The sequence below is a fragment of the Scleropages formosus genome, chromosome 8 (genome assembly GCF_900964775.1).
Source record: "Scleropages formosus chromosome 8, fSclFor1.1, whole genome shotgun sequence".
Taxonomy (NCBI): domain Eukaryota; kingdom Metazoa; phylum Chordata; class Actinopteri; order Osteoglossiformes; family Osteoglossidae; genus Scleropages; species Scleropages formosus.
This window is the reverse complement of record NC_041813.1, coordinates 2079408-2090998: the sequence shown is the minus strand read 5'-3', so window position 1 is coordinate 2090998 and position 11591 is coordinate 2079408. Positions and strand designations below refer to the sequence as shown.

The 11591-nt window shown below is 47.4% G+C and overlaps 1 protein-coding gene across 4 annotated transcripts in view; it reads right to left on the bottom strand.

The window, feature by feature from the left end:
* Positions 1 to 602: 602 nt before the first annotated feature.
* The window catches only part of pde10a (phosphodiesterase 10A), an 87907-nt gene continuing 76918 nt past the window's right edge, over positions 603 to 11591 (bottom strand). For all 4 annotated transcript variants that reach the window (XM_029254097.1, XM_029254098.1, XM_029254100.1 and 1 more), the window contains exons 14-22: positions 11151 to 11293; positions 10233 to 10316; positions 9747 to 9897; positions 9058 to 9213; positions 8196 to 8368; positions 7842 to 7953; positions 6017 to 6097; positions 4918 to 5006; positions 603 to 3580 (exon numbers count right to left, since the gene is read on the bottom strand). In XM_029254097.1, the coding sequence (XP_029109930.1) occupies positions 3421 to 3580; positions 4918 to 5006; positions 6017 to 6097; positions 7842 to 7953; positions 8196 to 8368; positions 9058 to 9213; positions 9747 to 9897; positions 10233 to 10316; positions 11151 to 11293 (1149 nt within the window). In that variant the 3' untranslated portion in view covers positions 603 to 3420. The remainder of the gene's footprint in view (positions 3581 to 4917; positions 5007 to 6016; positions 6098 to 7841; positions 7954 to 8195; positions 8369 to 9057; positions 9214 to 9746; positions 9898 to 10232; positions 10317 to 11150; positions 11294 to 11591) is intronic.

Here is an 11591-nt window from a genome sequence, read left to right as displayed (position 1 = left end):
GTTAGGCTGCTATTACTGTGTATGTCAATTACTGGTATACACATTTATAGTTACCCCATAAATAAAGCAACTATATTTACTGCTTCCGTTTCAATCCTTTGCAGTACCTATAAGGTAAAAAGGATACGACAATGTTACATTAAAAATGGATTTAAAATTACTTTTATTAAGAGGGTGTCATTAAGCTCCTCTTCATTTTTTACTGTTGCCCAATTTGCTCCGTGAACATGCCATTTTGCCCATCCCGTTATCGTTCGGCTCCACCGACAAACACCCGACGGATCACGGCGTTCATTCGACGATCCTGCTTTGTTTGGTTGTGCTCCGCTGCAGATGGAAATTTTACACAACAGTTTAAAAAGAAAAAAAAAGTTAGCGTACATTCACATCAATCTTCTCGGCAGTTTGCGGGGGTCCGAGCAAACCGCAACCAGATCCAGCGAGCAGCACGAGGCGAGATGCAACAAGGGGTTCTTCTCCGGAACATCTGGGCAAACGCTGCACATGGACAGATGGGTCACAACCCCTGCGTTCGAGGCGTTCGAGTCGTTCGAATGGCTCTCGTTTGCCACGCAGTACAATGAAACACGCGGGGCAGTACACCATTTCCAGAAATATTTAATAAAAGTAACTGATGTTCTTACATTTACAGTTGAGACATTCCTCAATGTTGGGCAACAGTATGCAGTAAGTCTCAATGACCCCTTTTCGGTTTCTCGGCGTACACGACGTACAAAACAAAAAAGGCCAACATTTCTTTTTCGTATAAAAAAATATAAGTTAATTTAAATCCTAATTAAGAAAATAATCACTAATATTCATTAATTATGCTAATGATAACAGGTAGCTAAATGTAGTGCAGATGATTGGTGACAATGTGCGCCAAATTGGCAGACGGGGTAGGAAGGAGGGGGCGCGTGATGCGAAAACCTCATGCTTTAGGCCAGCCGAGGACAAAGAGAGAGAAAAAGAAAGAAAGACAAACAAAACACTGTCAGTAAGTGCAAGACTGCCGTCCTAAATTAGCACCATTGAATATTGAAGTTCAGCATGAGAAGTGTGTGTGTGTGTGTGTGTATTAACATCTCCGTAGGTAGGATATTCATACGATTTACATGCTCAAATACAGATGTGTCTTTATCTGTATGGAAGTGCTACTCGGTCGAGACGAGACGAGACGACGCGCCACACGTAGCCGTCGGAAGCCGTTAACCCGGACGCTCCTCCGTTACCGAGAAACCCGAAACGCATCTGTAGCCGCTTTACAGAAACATTCATTACAGTGTACATTCGCACCTCACGCACCCACAGGTTAGCACACTGGGCTTACATCATTCCTCCCATCTCTTTTATCTCGATTTACCTGCCGTCCTACGTTCCCGCTCGAAACACGTGACAATTTAAGGGAACACCGTGGTACGTTTTACCTCCGATCGGCCCGGCGTTCCTAAACCGACATCTTAGCAAAAGGCAAAGCTACCCCAAAATGTGCGATGACCTCATTAAGAAATGCCCCGTACAACAGAGCCATTTACTACAATATGGCCCGACACACTTGTATTCCTTGGGACGTTTCTATGGGATGACAACCAGTTACTTATTGTCCGTTACTCGGACATTTCTCTAAGACGAACCGATGTTAGAAGCTGGACCTCGAGCCCCGGGCACGTTTGCTACCCACGCGGATGGGGTCTGCGCCGCACTCCGCGTTAGTCCTCACCCGCAGGACCGCCAGTGTGAGCAACCGCTCTTAAAATGGCACCGAAACGACAGACATCTGCTACATTTTCTAATTTTTTTTTAATCCCGGTCAGGCCTAAAAGGAATATCATAACCAAAATGACCGTTGCAAGTGCCTCAGTACTGACTGCATCATGCTCTTCTAGATCATCTCTTACAGGTGGAGAGAGACGGAGGGTATGTGGACAACGGAGCGTCGACGGGCGGGCGGGCGGGCGGCCGGCCGAGACCCGGGACCGAATCGCGCAGGCAGCGCAGGCAGCGCATACGCGCCGCATACGGTGGCGGGCAGACATCCATTCTACAGCTACGCGTCAAACTTTGCGTGTTCTCTACAGTAAGTGCAAGAGGCCGGAGGTCCCCGGGGAAAAGAAAATTACTTTGTCAAATAACAACAGTACCCACTCTTGAGATACATCATGTACCCTGTACATCATTTCAGCTGGGGGAGAAAACGGAACAAAAAATTAATTCGGCACGGTCGGCCCGCTGTCAAGCCCGCTCGCGTTTCCGTTTCCGTTTTCTAACCGCTCCAAGGAAATTTGCTACATTTATCATTCATAGTATCGTGATATATTGAACAAGCACAGGTCATAACTGCATACTTAAAGCAGAGTCATTCAGGGATGTTCGGAGCCATATTTTTAACGTGGACCTTTTCCCGAACGCACGCGGGCCGGACGGCCACCGCCCGCTTCCCGCATTTCGGCCTTTCACCTCACTTTCTACGTGAGCTTAGCGTTCGTACTACGTTGCCTTTTATAGGCACTCGTGCCAGAAAAACCTTACGATGAAACGATGTTCTTTTCATTTCCCGCTCAAAGGTTGTCCTAAAATGAAAATATTGCCCAAGGGCTCAGATGCTGAGACTATCAGAGGCCAGCTTGTACAAGCAGGTCCCTGAAACAGCCCCAGGGGCAGCGGGGGGATGGGGGGTGATGAGTTTGGCAAGGAGCATTGTGACTTCCGTGTGACTCCGGAGGGAACCGCGTTATCGTGCCCCATCGTAGTCGGCGGCGGCGGCGACGTGAAGGGGTTTTTTTCTTTTTTTTGTGCCATCTGTATTTTTAAAAATAGGCTGTTTCATTCAAGTACTCTTAAAGGACCTTCTCCCATGGTAACGGAGGGAGAACGCAGAAATGACCGCAACAATGAGGTGGCTCACATCACACATCTTTGCTCAAAGTTCCATTCATTTCTCATTACCTCGGTGTGCAAAAGTTCTATTGTCGTACCATTTCAACCAGGCTAAAACTTCTCATTTCTGATTTCAGCTCTCCTGCCTTGCAAAGGGATAGGAGTTAAGGCCTCAGAAAATAGGACACAAAAAAAGCAAAAAACAAAAATTCAATTGAAATGGGTTTACAGAAGAAAAAGGCAAAAAGAGTCCCCTTTGTCACACGTGTTCCCCAAGTTGTTCCAGGTGACCGGGAAACGAGCCCAATTGATCACCTTCAAGTCCCCCCGCGGTTGACGACAGGGCCTGGTGAAACTGCCAGTCCGGACACCTCCGTTCCCGCAATGAGGTAACTTTATGGTTTACGGTCCTCTGGTCAAAATCCGCTTCCCTGCTAGCGCCCCTCGTCGCTTCTCGCCGCCGCCGCAGGAAGTCGGACGCCGGCGCCGAAGCGCCGCAGTTCGGGAGGGTCCGGGCGCGCGCGCCTCGCCTGGGGCCGCCGCTTAGTTGTCCACCTTCACGGGGCCAGAGGAAGGCGACTCGCGCTCCGCGCCAGGCTCGGCGGTTGCGCGCGGTTCGCCGGACCCCTCGGCCTCACGCCGAGGGACCCGCGACGAAGCCTCTTCCCCTCGCACTATTTTCTCCCACTGGCCCAGGTTCTCCCTGCAAAGAGCAAAACCATTTCAAAGTCGTCCGTGTGCCCCGAGGACTCCATCGCCATGATCTCGAGCGGCACGGTTTCCGTGTTGAGGAAGCGGACTTGCAATCGGATACTCAATGCCTCTCACTCACACACACACACACACACACACACACACACCACTCCATTTTACCCCTTACTGTAGAACTGAGCGGTGTCAAAATTACAGGGGTGTAATACACCAAATCCTACCAAACCTGCAGCAGTCCATAAATAACACGGAAATGCCTTTATACCCATACAAACGTGGGAGGCTTACATCATCATCATCTCATGTTTACGAGTCAATCCCCGTTACTGCGTACAAAAAAAAAAAAATATCTAAAAAACTTAAACTAACACGGTGCACTTAAAGAGAAGCTTAACCCCGCGGTATGAGCTCGGGGGAAGGCCGTTTCGTTCGCAAAGCACCGTGTCCAATGCAGGGGACAGAGTCTGCTGTCCCTCCGCACCATTTCGCCAGCCCGTTCATCTACGTCCGATCCCACAGCCGGTCGGGAACCTCGCTACGTCGAACGCTCCGATTCGCCCGACTCCGCGCGAACGTTCCCGTCGGATCGAGTTTGCCGACGCTTCGGCGCCGTCGCGGCCCACGAGCGCAAGGAGCGGAGGAATTACAGGGCCACGGGCGGAAAGCGAACGTGGAGAGCGATCGCGAGTTCCTGGGTGGCCTCCTTCGGGAAAACGCACCACTTGCTATAGAGCAGCCAGAGTCCCTGTGCACAAGTCTGCGTCTTCCATCATTCGTGGTCGTTTGGTTTGGGGTTTTTTCTTTCAACTGGAAAATGCCGTCTTCAAGAACATGGCAGAAGATTAAAATATGGAGAACACAGACAATTTCTAATAAAGCTCAACATGCACAGATCACCCTGTAGGTGTGTTTCTGACCCTCAGAGAGTAACATTCTAGTTCCCCAATAGCTGCTGTAAAGGGGGGGGGGGAATCATTTGTCAGGCCTGGGATCAAAACTCTTCTCCTAAATATTGTTAAATGCACTTTAGCTACAGGTTAAAAGGAATAAAAGGACTGCAACGTTAAAGACCCCACCCGAGGCAACAGACGGGTAACGGGCAACGTGTCGGATGATATTGCGGTGAATTCTATCGTTTGCAAAAACAAAGGAAATTCCATCGACGCAAAGTTACACGTGAGGGTTGCGGGTCACGCGGTCAAATGGCACGCGTTCCGGACGCGGATTGACCCCGCTGCGGTTTTTATCGACGCCGTAATTAAGCGTGACGACAGCCTTCGTCGGCGAGTGCGAAACGCACGCGGAGGCTCGAGCGACGGCGATCTCCACCTGCATGCCGTGAGGAGAGGAGATGCAGGGGGGAAGATCTCCGAGAGAGTGGTGTAGCAGGGGATGGCCACGGCATTGTAGAAGCCCACCTGCGGAGAGGAGGAGGAGGAGGAGAGTGCAGAGCTCAGAATTGAGCCGTAAGAAAACCACAAAGCGTCACCACATTTCAATGCGTGCAAACGGACCTCGTGCCACGGTAACTATTACAGTAGGCGATGCTGTCATTGTTACAACTACATTTGCATGTAAAATGCAGTGTCCATATATGCTAAAACCAATTTCTTTCCGAAACTTCCAGGCTCCTACGAAGTTCACGCGCTTCTCACGACACGTCCGAACGCTTTTCCCGGGAGTTTGTGAACCGCGAACGTTCTGCCGCACGAGGCCTGGGAATCGCGATGCAGAAAAAGCTCAAGCCCGGACAAAAAAGGTCACTCCGGCATGACAGTATTCCAAAACATTTGTGAAATCTGCAATGGGAACTAGCTTTATCAAAACCCAAACACATTGGGAATCGCTCTTCACAAAGGTCACAGAAACCAGCGCTCGTGTTTTGCGCAAGGAATCTCATTCTTCCGAACAGTAACTGTAAGCTCCTTGGTATTGGACAAACAGGTGGCGAAATGCGCACGTGACGGTTTCCTCGGGAATGCCAAGCGCAGGAGATGCCCTCAATTCGCGTCTCACCGGTTCGTAGGGCTTCTTTCTCGAGTTGAGCCGGCGAAAAAAGACGAGAGACAAAAGCCGCACGCCGGGTCCCGGTACTTTTCCAGAGTCTTTTTCCCCTATTTGTGGCCTCTGGGTCTTAGCTGGTCTCCCAAACCACTTTTCTCACAGCAGCTTTTAGCAAGCGCTGTCCTTCAAGAAAGGTTCGTACCGTCCGAGTACCGCTTCACCCGCAATTTGGCGTCGCCTCATTTAATGTCCGTTTCATTTCGGCCGACTGCGATTTTCCTTACAAATTCCTCGGTGGGCCCTGACCTTCACATGTTACCCTTCTCATTACTGTGTTTTCTTCTTTTGTTTTTACTTTTTTTTAGCTCTGTCCCCTGCGAGATTGGACTGCCCCCAAGCACTTGCGCAGTCGGTGTCCGCTTACCTGCCCCTGGGGCACTTCATCCTTCTTGTCCCTGTCCATCATGGGTATGGGCTGCATTCCTATCTTCTTCATCTCATCACCCTATCAAAGAGTGAGGGAAACTTGCTATAAGAACTGAAATTATCTATTCTTTCATTGCAAAGTGTCCTGCAACCACTTCAGAACTCGGTACTAGGAACCGCTAAAACCCTTATAAGGACAAGTGGTCAAGCAAAGTGTCAAAGTGAGCGAGTGACCGACCGACAACTGGACACAACTTTGCTATTTAAGTGACGAAAAGCAAGTTCGCAGCCATCCGGAAATCCAGACACCCCGATATTCACACGACAAGGATAATTTGTTCTGCTAATCACCACATTTAGGTAATTCCCCTTACAAGGAGGTCCAATCACAGTTATTATTGGTTTCCAGAAGAAAAATATGATCAAATTTCACAAACAAAGTCATTATTTTGCGCTTGTCTTAATGTTCTATTTTCCCTTTTTTTCCTTCCATCCATCCATCCATCCATCAGTAAGAACTTGTCCAATGCAGAGTCTATCCGGGACGCGTAGGCAGAGTACACGTTGGGCAAAGACGCATTTAGCTCACAAACGCTTGTAAAATTACGGTCACAAAATCACTGCCTATGTCTTTCGTTCTGAAACGCGTGCAGAAAGTACCGTTCGAAGCAATGCTTTGTGTTACTAAAGAATGCTGCTCCAGCTGTACTACCGACCCTAAGCTGCTGGAGTGAAAAATTAATAGAATGTATCTGACAGGACTCACTTATAACTGTATTTGTTTACTGAGATGTAGACGAGCATCAGCTAAAACCAAATCTGTTATTGCAATTGAGATACTACATTTACCTTAACTGATGGTTGTAGTTGGCGAGATACACCGTCGACGATGGGACGAAACGTAACCCGTTGACCGGTTACGTATTAAGCGTGACTGTCGCCGCTTCTAGAGTTACGTACGTGTTAATACGCTGGATTTAGCCGGAAAACAGCCAGATTAACAGCACTGAGGGACTAAACCTCGAGGGTTTTAGACTCCAAGCGAGCGCCTCTATGCCAGAACGTTCAAAACAAACCTAAAAATAAAAGAATGAAATAGCCTTTTGCGGAAGTCAAACGACAGCGTAATAGGGAAATAAAATGAGATTTTACTGAATAATAAACCCGTTGTACAAATTAAACTGTATTTCCATAAATTATCCAAGTGGTTTTTCCATTGTACAAGACCCCATTGCGGAGAGTGCTGAGTGTACGCAAATGATGAATTTCTAGCAAGTGGAAAATACAATAAAGCTATGCTTTACGATTCAGACAGACGCTCTCTCTGCAACGCTTTATACGACCGTTTTGGAGTGGGCCGTTGTCAGCTGCGTACAGTTGTACGTTTTTACAAGTACCTGAAATTTTTTACACCCTTTTACAGGAAGCGTGGCTAAATCTGACATTTCATTTGCACAAACACTAAAAAACTGCAGTTAAAAAAAAATTTGCGTGTCATTATTTAGTCAAGCAAATATATATAAAAGCACAGCGACCCAAAAAAAGAATAAATAATAATTTTACATCCTGAATGTGAAATGCATGTCTACGTAAATGTTTTCACATCAGTGATTTTCATCGTATGAAGTGTAACCTCTGGATATAACTGAACATCTCAGGTAGTCGCGCTACAAACATCCACTTTCAATCGGTGCCTGCGACTTACAAATAGTACGAGCAGGTATTTGAAGCGCGACGTCCTAACCCCGTCCAAACCCCGTCCGCACTTTGGCACAACCTCCAGGTAAAGTTAGTAGAAATGAGAGCAAACCGGAGCTCCTTACTTCAGCCCAGAATTCGGCGTAGATGTCGTTGGCCGTGAGCCTCGTCACTGGCCACAGCTTCGTGACGGAACAGAGGTCGCACGCCGTCATCATCAAACCGATCACGCGGTCTCTGGAGGACAACGCACAATTGAGTGACTACAGATACCGTATGCGCATCATTTCTACATTTATTTTTATATTACTCGGACTTCCTCAAACACTCTGCGGCACCAATCTTGCTTATGAACGTTAGAGCCGTGACTTTGGGACGCTAACAATATCGAAACGGTGAAATAACGTCTCTATTTCGATGGAGAACCTAAGCGGCCGAGCGGACGTACCCTTGGCGTCTTTTCAAATCCGACTTCTCACCTGTGCGCGTGATTGTTGAGGTCCAGAGCTCCTGTGGTCAACAGCTCCTCCAACTGCTTGCGGTTACCGAAGTAGAGGGCCAGGTCGGTGGCGATGATCGCCTTCCGAATTATCTCCAGCACCTGCTCGTACTCGTTGGAAGTCAAGTTTGAGAAAATATTGTGCCCTTCCAGCTATGGAAAACAAAGAGATCAATAAAAAAGCAAAAGCTCCACTTATGAGGCGTTCAACTCAGCTGCACTGAGTCTACCAGAATGCTTGACATCTTCACAACCAGAGAGGAAACTCTTGATCTTATATCAAGCGTCTGCAAAACACAGATTTGTTACGTGTTCAACAAACATGTACAATTTATTGGGATATACGGTAAACGTAGACTTTATTCCGCTTTGATTTAGTAGTATAATTATCTTGCGTCTTCAAAATTTGCTTTTCCCACATCTATACTCACTAGACCATTTTTGGTTCTTCTACAGTATCCCACTTTATTTTAAAAGAAATATAAAACGACTCTGCATTAACGCGGAGAACGTCTTTCGAGGTAGCCGAGCTCCGCCGAGTAGAGATGTCAGTTTTTTCTACATCACCTCTCATTGCACTCCAGTGGAAAAACTAAGGGAAGTGAAATGAAGTAATCTGAGCATGTCGAATATCATTTAACGTACAAGGAATATTCGGATACGTGCCGTTAGAAAACCTTAAAACGGACACCGACGATTTCAATAGAGCAGATATAACGAAATCCGAAAGGTAAGCAGGAGGCAATGAGATGCTTAAGCGCAGGACTGCGCGGTCCTTTGAGCGGGCAGGACGAGCGGGCCTCCGCGGGCTTCGGCGGCTCCGCGATGTACGGGAGCTCTACCTGCAGGATGGAAACGGTCTGGGAGAAATGATGCTGCTCCATGGTGGAGGTGGAGTACAGAGCCGCCAGCGGATGGTCAAACTTCTGCAGATAGCTGTTGCTGTACCCTCGGTGGTCGAGGTCGTGACACAAGCAGGCGACCAGGAGACCCTTTCGCTTTGGCAAAAAAGAAAAATTTTGCAGCAGCAGCGAGCATAAACTTGCATGCATCTGTGGTACATTATCCATCTTTGCTGAGATCTTGTATAACACCTTCATATTTCACCTTCATGCTGGCTTTCAAAAAAAAAAAAAAAAAAAAAATGCTGTATAAACATGCTAACTAACCATTTACCCACAAGATTTCTGGGTTTAACAGAGATAAACCCATTATTGTTGATCACTTTTAATTGATTGCTATTTATCAATAGTTTCATACACTGCATGACCATATATGTTGACCATGAGTGAAAGTGCCCATACCACTTTTAATTCTATTTCATGCTACAGGAATGTTACAAAGGAGGAGGAAAAAAAAGAAAAGGGGTTGGTGGGCAAATAAAGACCCAAAGGGCAAACAATCGGAAAATAGTTCCGCAAAACAAGTCTTGTACCACCGGGACGCAACAACCAAGTTTGCGCAAATCCGGCACGGACAGTCTTTCGAAACCACAATGCAAAAGAGGGTCATACGTGGACCACGAATGTACCTCCAGTTCCGTGAAGATCCCGTCATTCTTCTGGAGAATCGCGTACATGCAGTGAGCCACCGTCACCGCGTGCTTCCAGTTGTGGTACGGAACGCGCCGGTAGTTCTTGCGCACGGACATGGTGAACCGACACAACTTCTCCAGCTCGAAGCTGGTTAACATGGACAGACATCAGATACTATGCTTCAGGTTAACATCACAAAAGATAGAAATAACAACTAACTTCAGCTACAATTCTTGTCATTATGACATTATATAGTCATAACCAGAGTACATTGGGTTTTCATTCCTTACCACAGTAACAGCTTTGAAAATGGATGGAAGGAAAACAAATTACGAAACTTAAATGTCCTTCAGAACCATCCATTCACTTTCCTGTTGCTGTCTTGAAGTGACGGGACGCAACAGGCGTCCACAAATACAACGGGTCAACGCCGCATGTATTACTTGTGGCTATAGAACTGGTTGCCGTGGAAACGGCCCTACCTATTTTTCCCACACGAGTTGTGGACCATGTACACAAAGATGGCCGGCCAGATCTCTTCGAAGGGACTTATGTCAAAGTGGAACCTGAGCGACAGGAGAAACCGAGGTTACGACGCAACACTTACCCAGAACAGACAAGACTTCCACAATTAAAAATGTTATTTATGACTCCTGCGAAAAATATATGGCAAAGTTTTAGTTGTTGGGGGGGGTTTCGCCTTTTGACGAAAACGGGGGCGACGAGTAACGTGGTATTCGCAGCGATCGTCTTCTACACAGAAGTCATGTTCAAAACCCTCCTTGTACCTTTGAGAAGGGTACTTACCCTGAAATGGTACAGTTACAACACCCAACTGTTCAAATGGGCAAATCTGCGTTAGTAGCTTAGTAAACAAGGCTACCATTCAAAGTTGCTTCGGATACAACCTTTTTGTGCGGAATCTGCATGGTGCATGCATGCTCCGGCTTCCTCCCGCACTCCAAAGACATGCTGTTGAGCTTCACCTGCAGTGTGCGAGTGTCAGAGAGAGTGTGTGTTCCACCGATGTATGGATGGGTGACCCAGTGTAAGTAGTGCATCTAGCAGCGTAAGTCACCGCAGTGAATCAGGTGCGTGGGCTCATAGTAACACTACGCAGAGTTCGTCGGAAGTCGCTTTGGACAAAAGTGTCTGCTAAATAAATGTAAATACTCTGAAGGAAAAAAAAAACCTAAATGAATAAATAAAAATAAAAGGAAGCTACTGTCGTCGAGGTTAGTTTGTCGTGAGAATAACCGCACCTGCCTTCCCCTGAAGGAAGACGTCTACTTCGGTGGTCCAAAAATGGAATGGAGGTTACTAAGAAAGATGTGACTATATAGAAATACAAAGGGTGGGTCATTCATTAACTGCTCAACGGGTCCTAGCGGCACACTTACAACTCAATCTCCTTGTACATGGGAGTGGGCAGAGACCGCTGAGCGAGGCTCTTCCACTCCTCCGAGGTGCAGATGCTGTGGTAGGAGAGCTTCTCCATCGTCACTCTGTAGATGCACTCCGAGTGCCTGATGCGGTGGTACATCTGCAGGCAGAGACCACTCATCAGAGGATCACCGCTAGAGGTAAAGCGCACCCACCGAGGTCAAGGAATTCCCTCTACGACTCCACCCCCTTGCCAATCGTTCCCAAAACCACCAAAATGACTAAAGGCAAAAGGCTTCAATTACGTCTAAACGCCAACGCCATCAACGCCATCGCCGCCCCCACAGCATTTGTGGTTTTCGAAACAATGTGCCACGCCAGTTTGCAAAATAACACAGTAATGCAGGTAACACACCAACGCGTGACACCAGGGACTGACCAGACTACACAGGGGGACT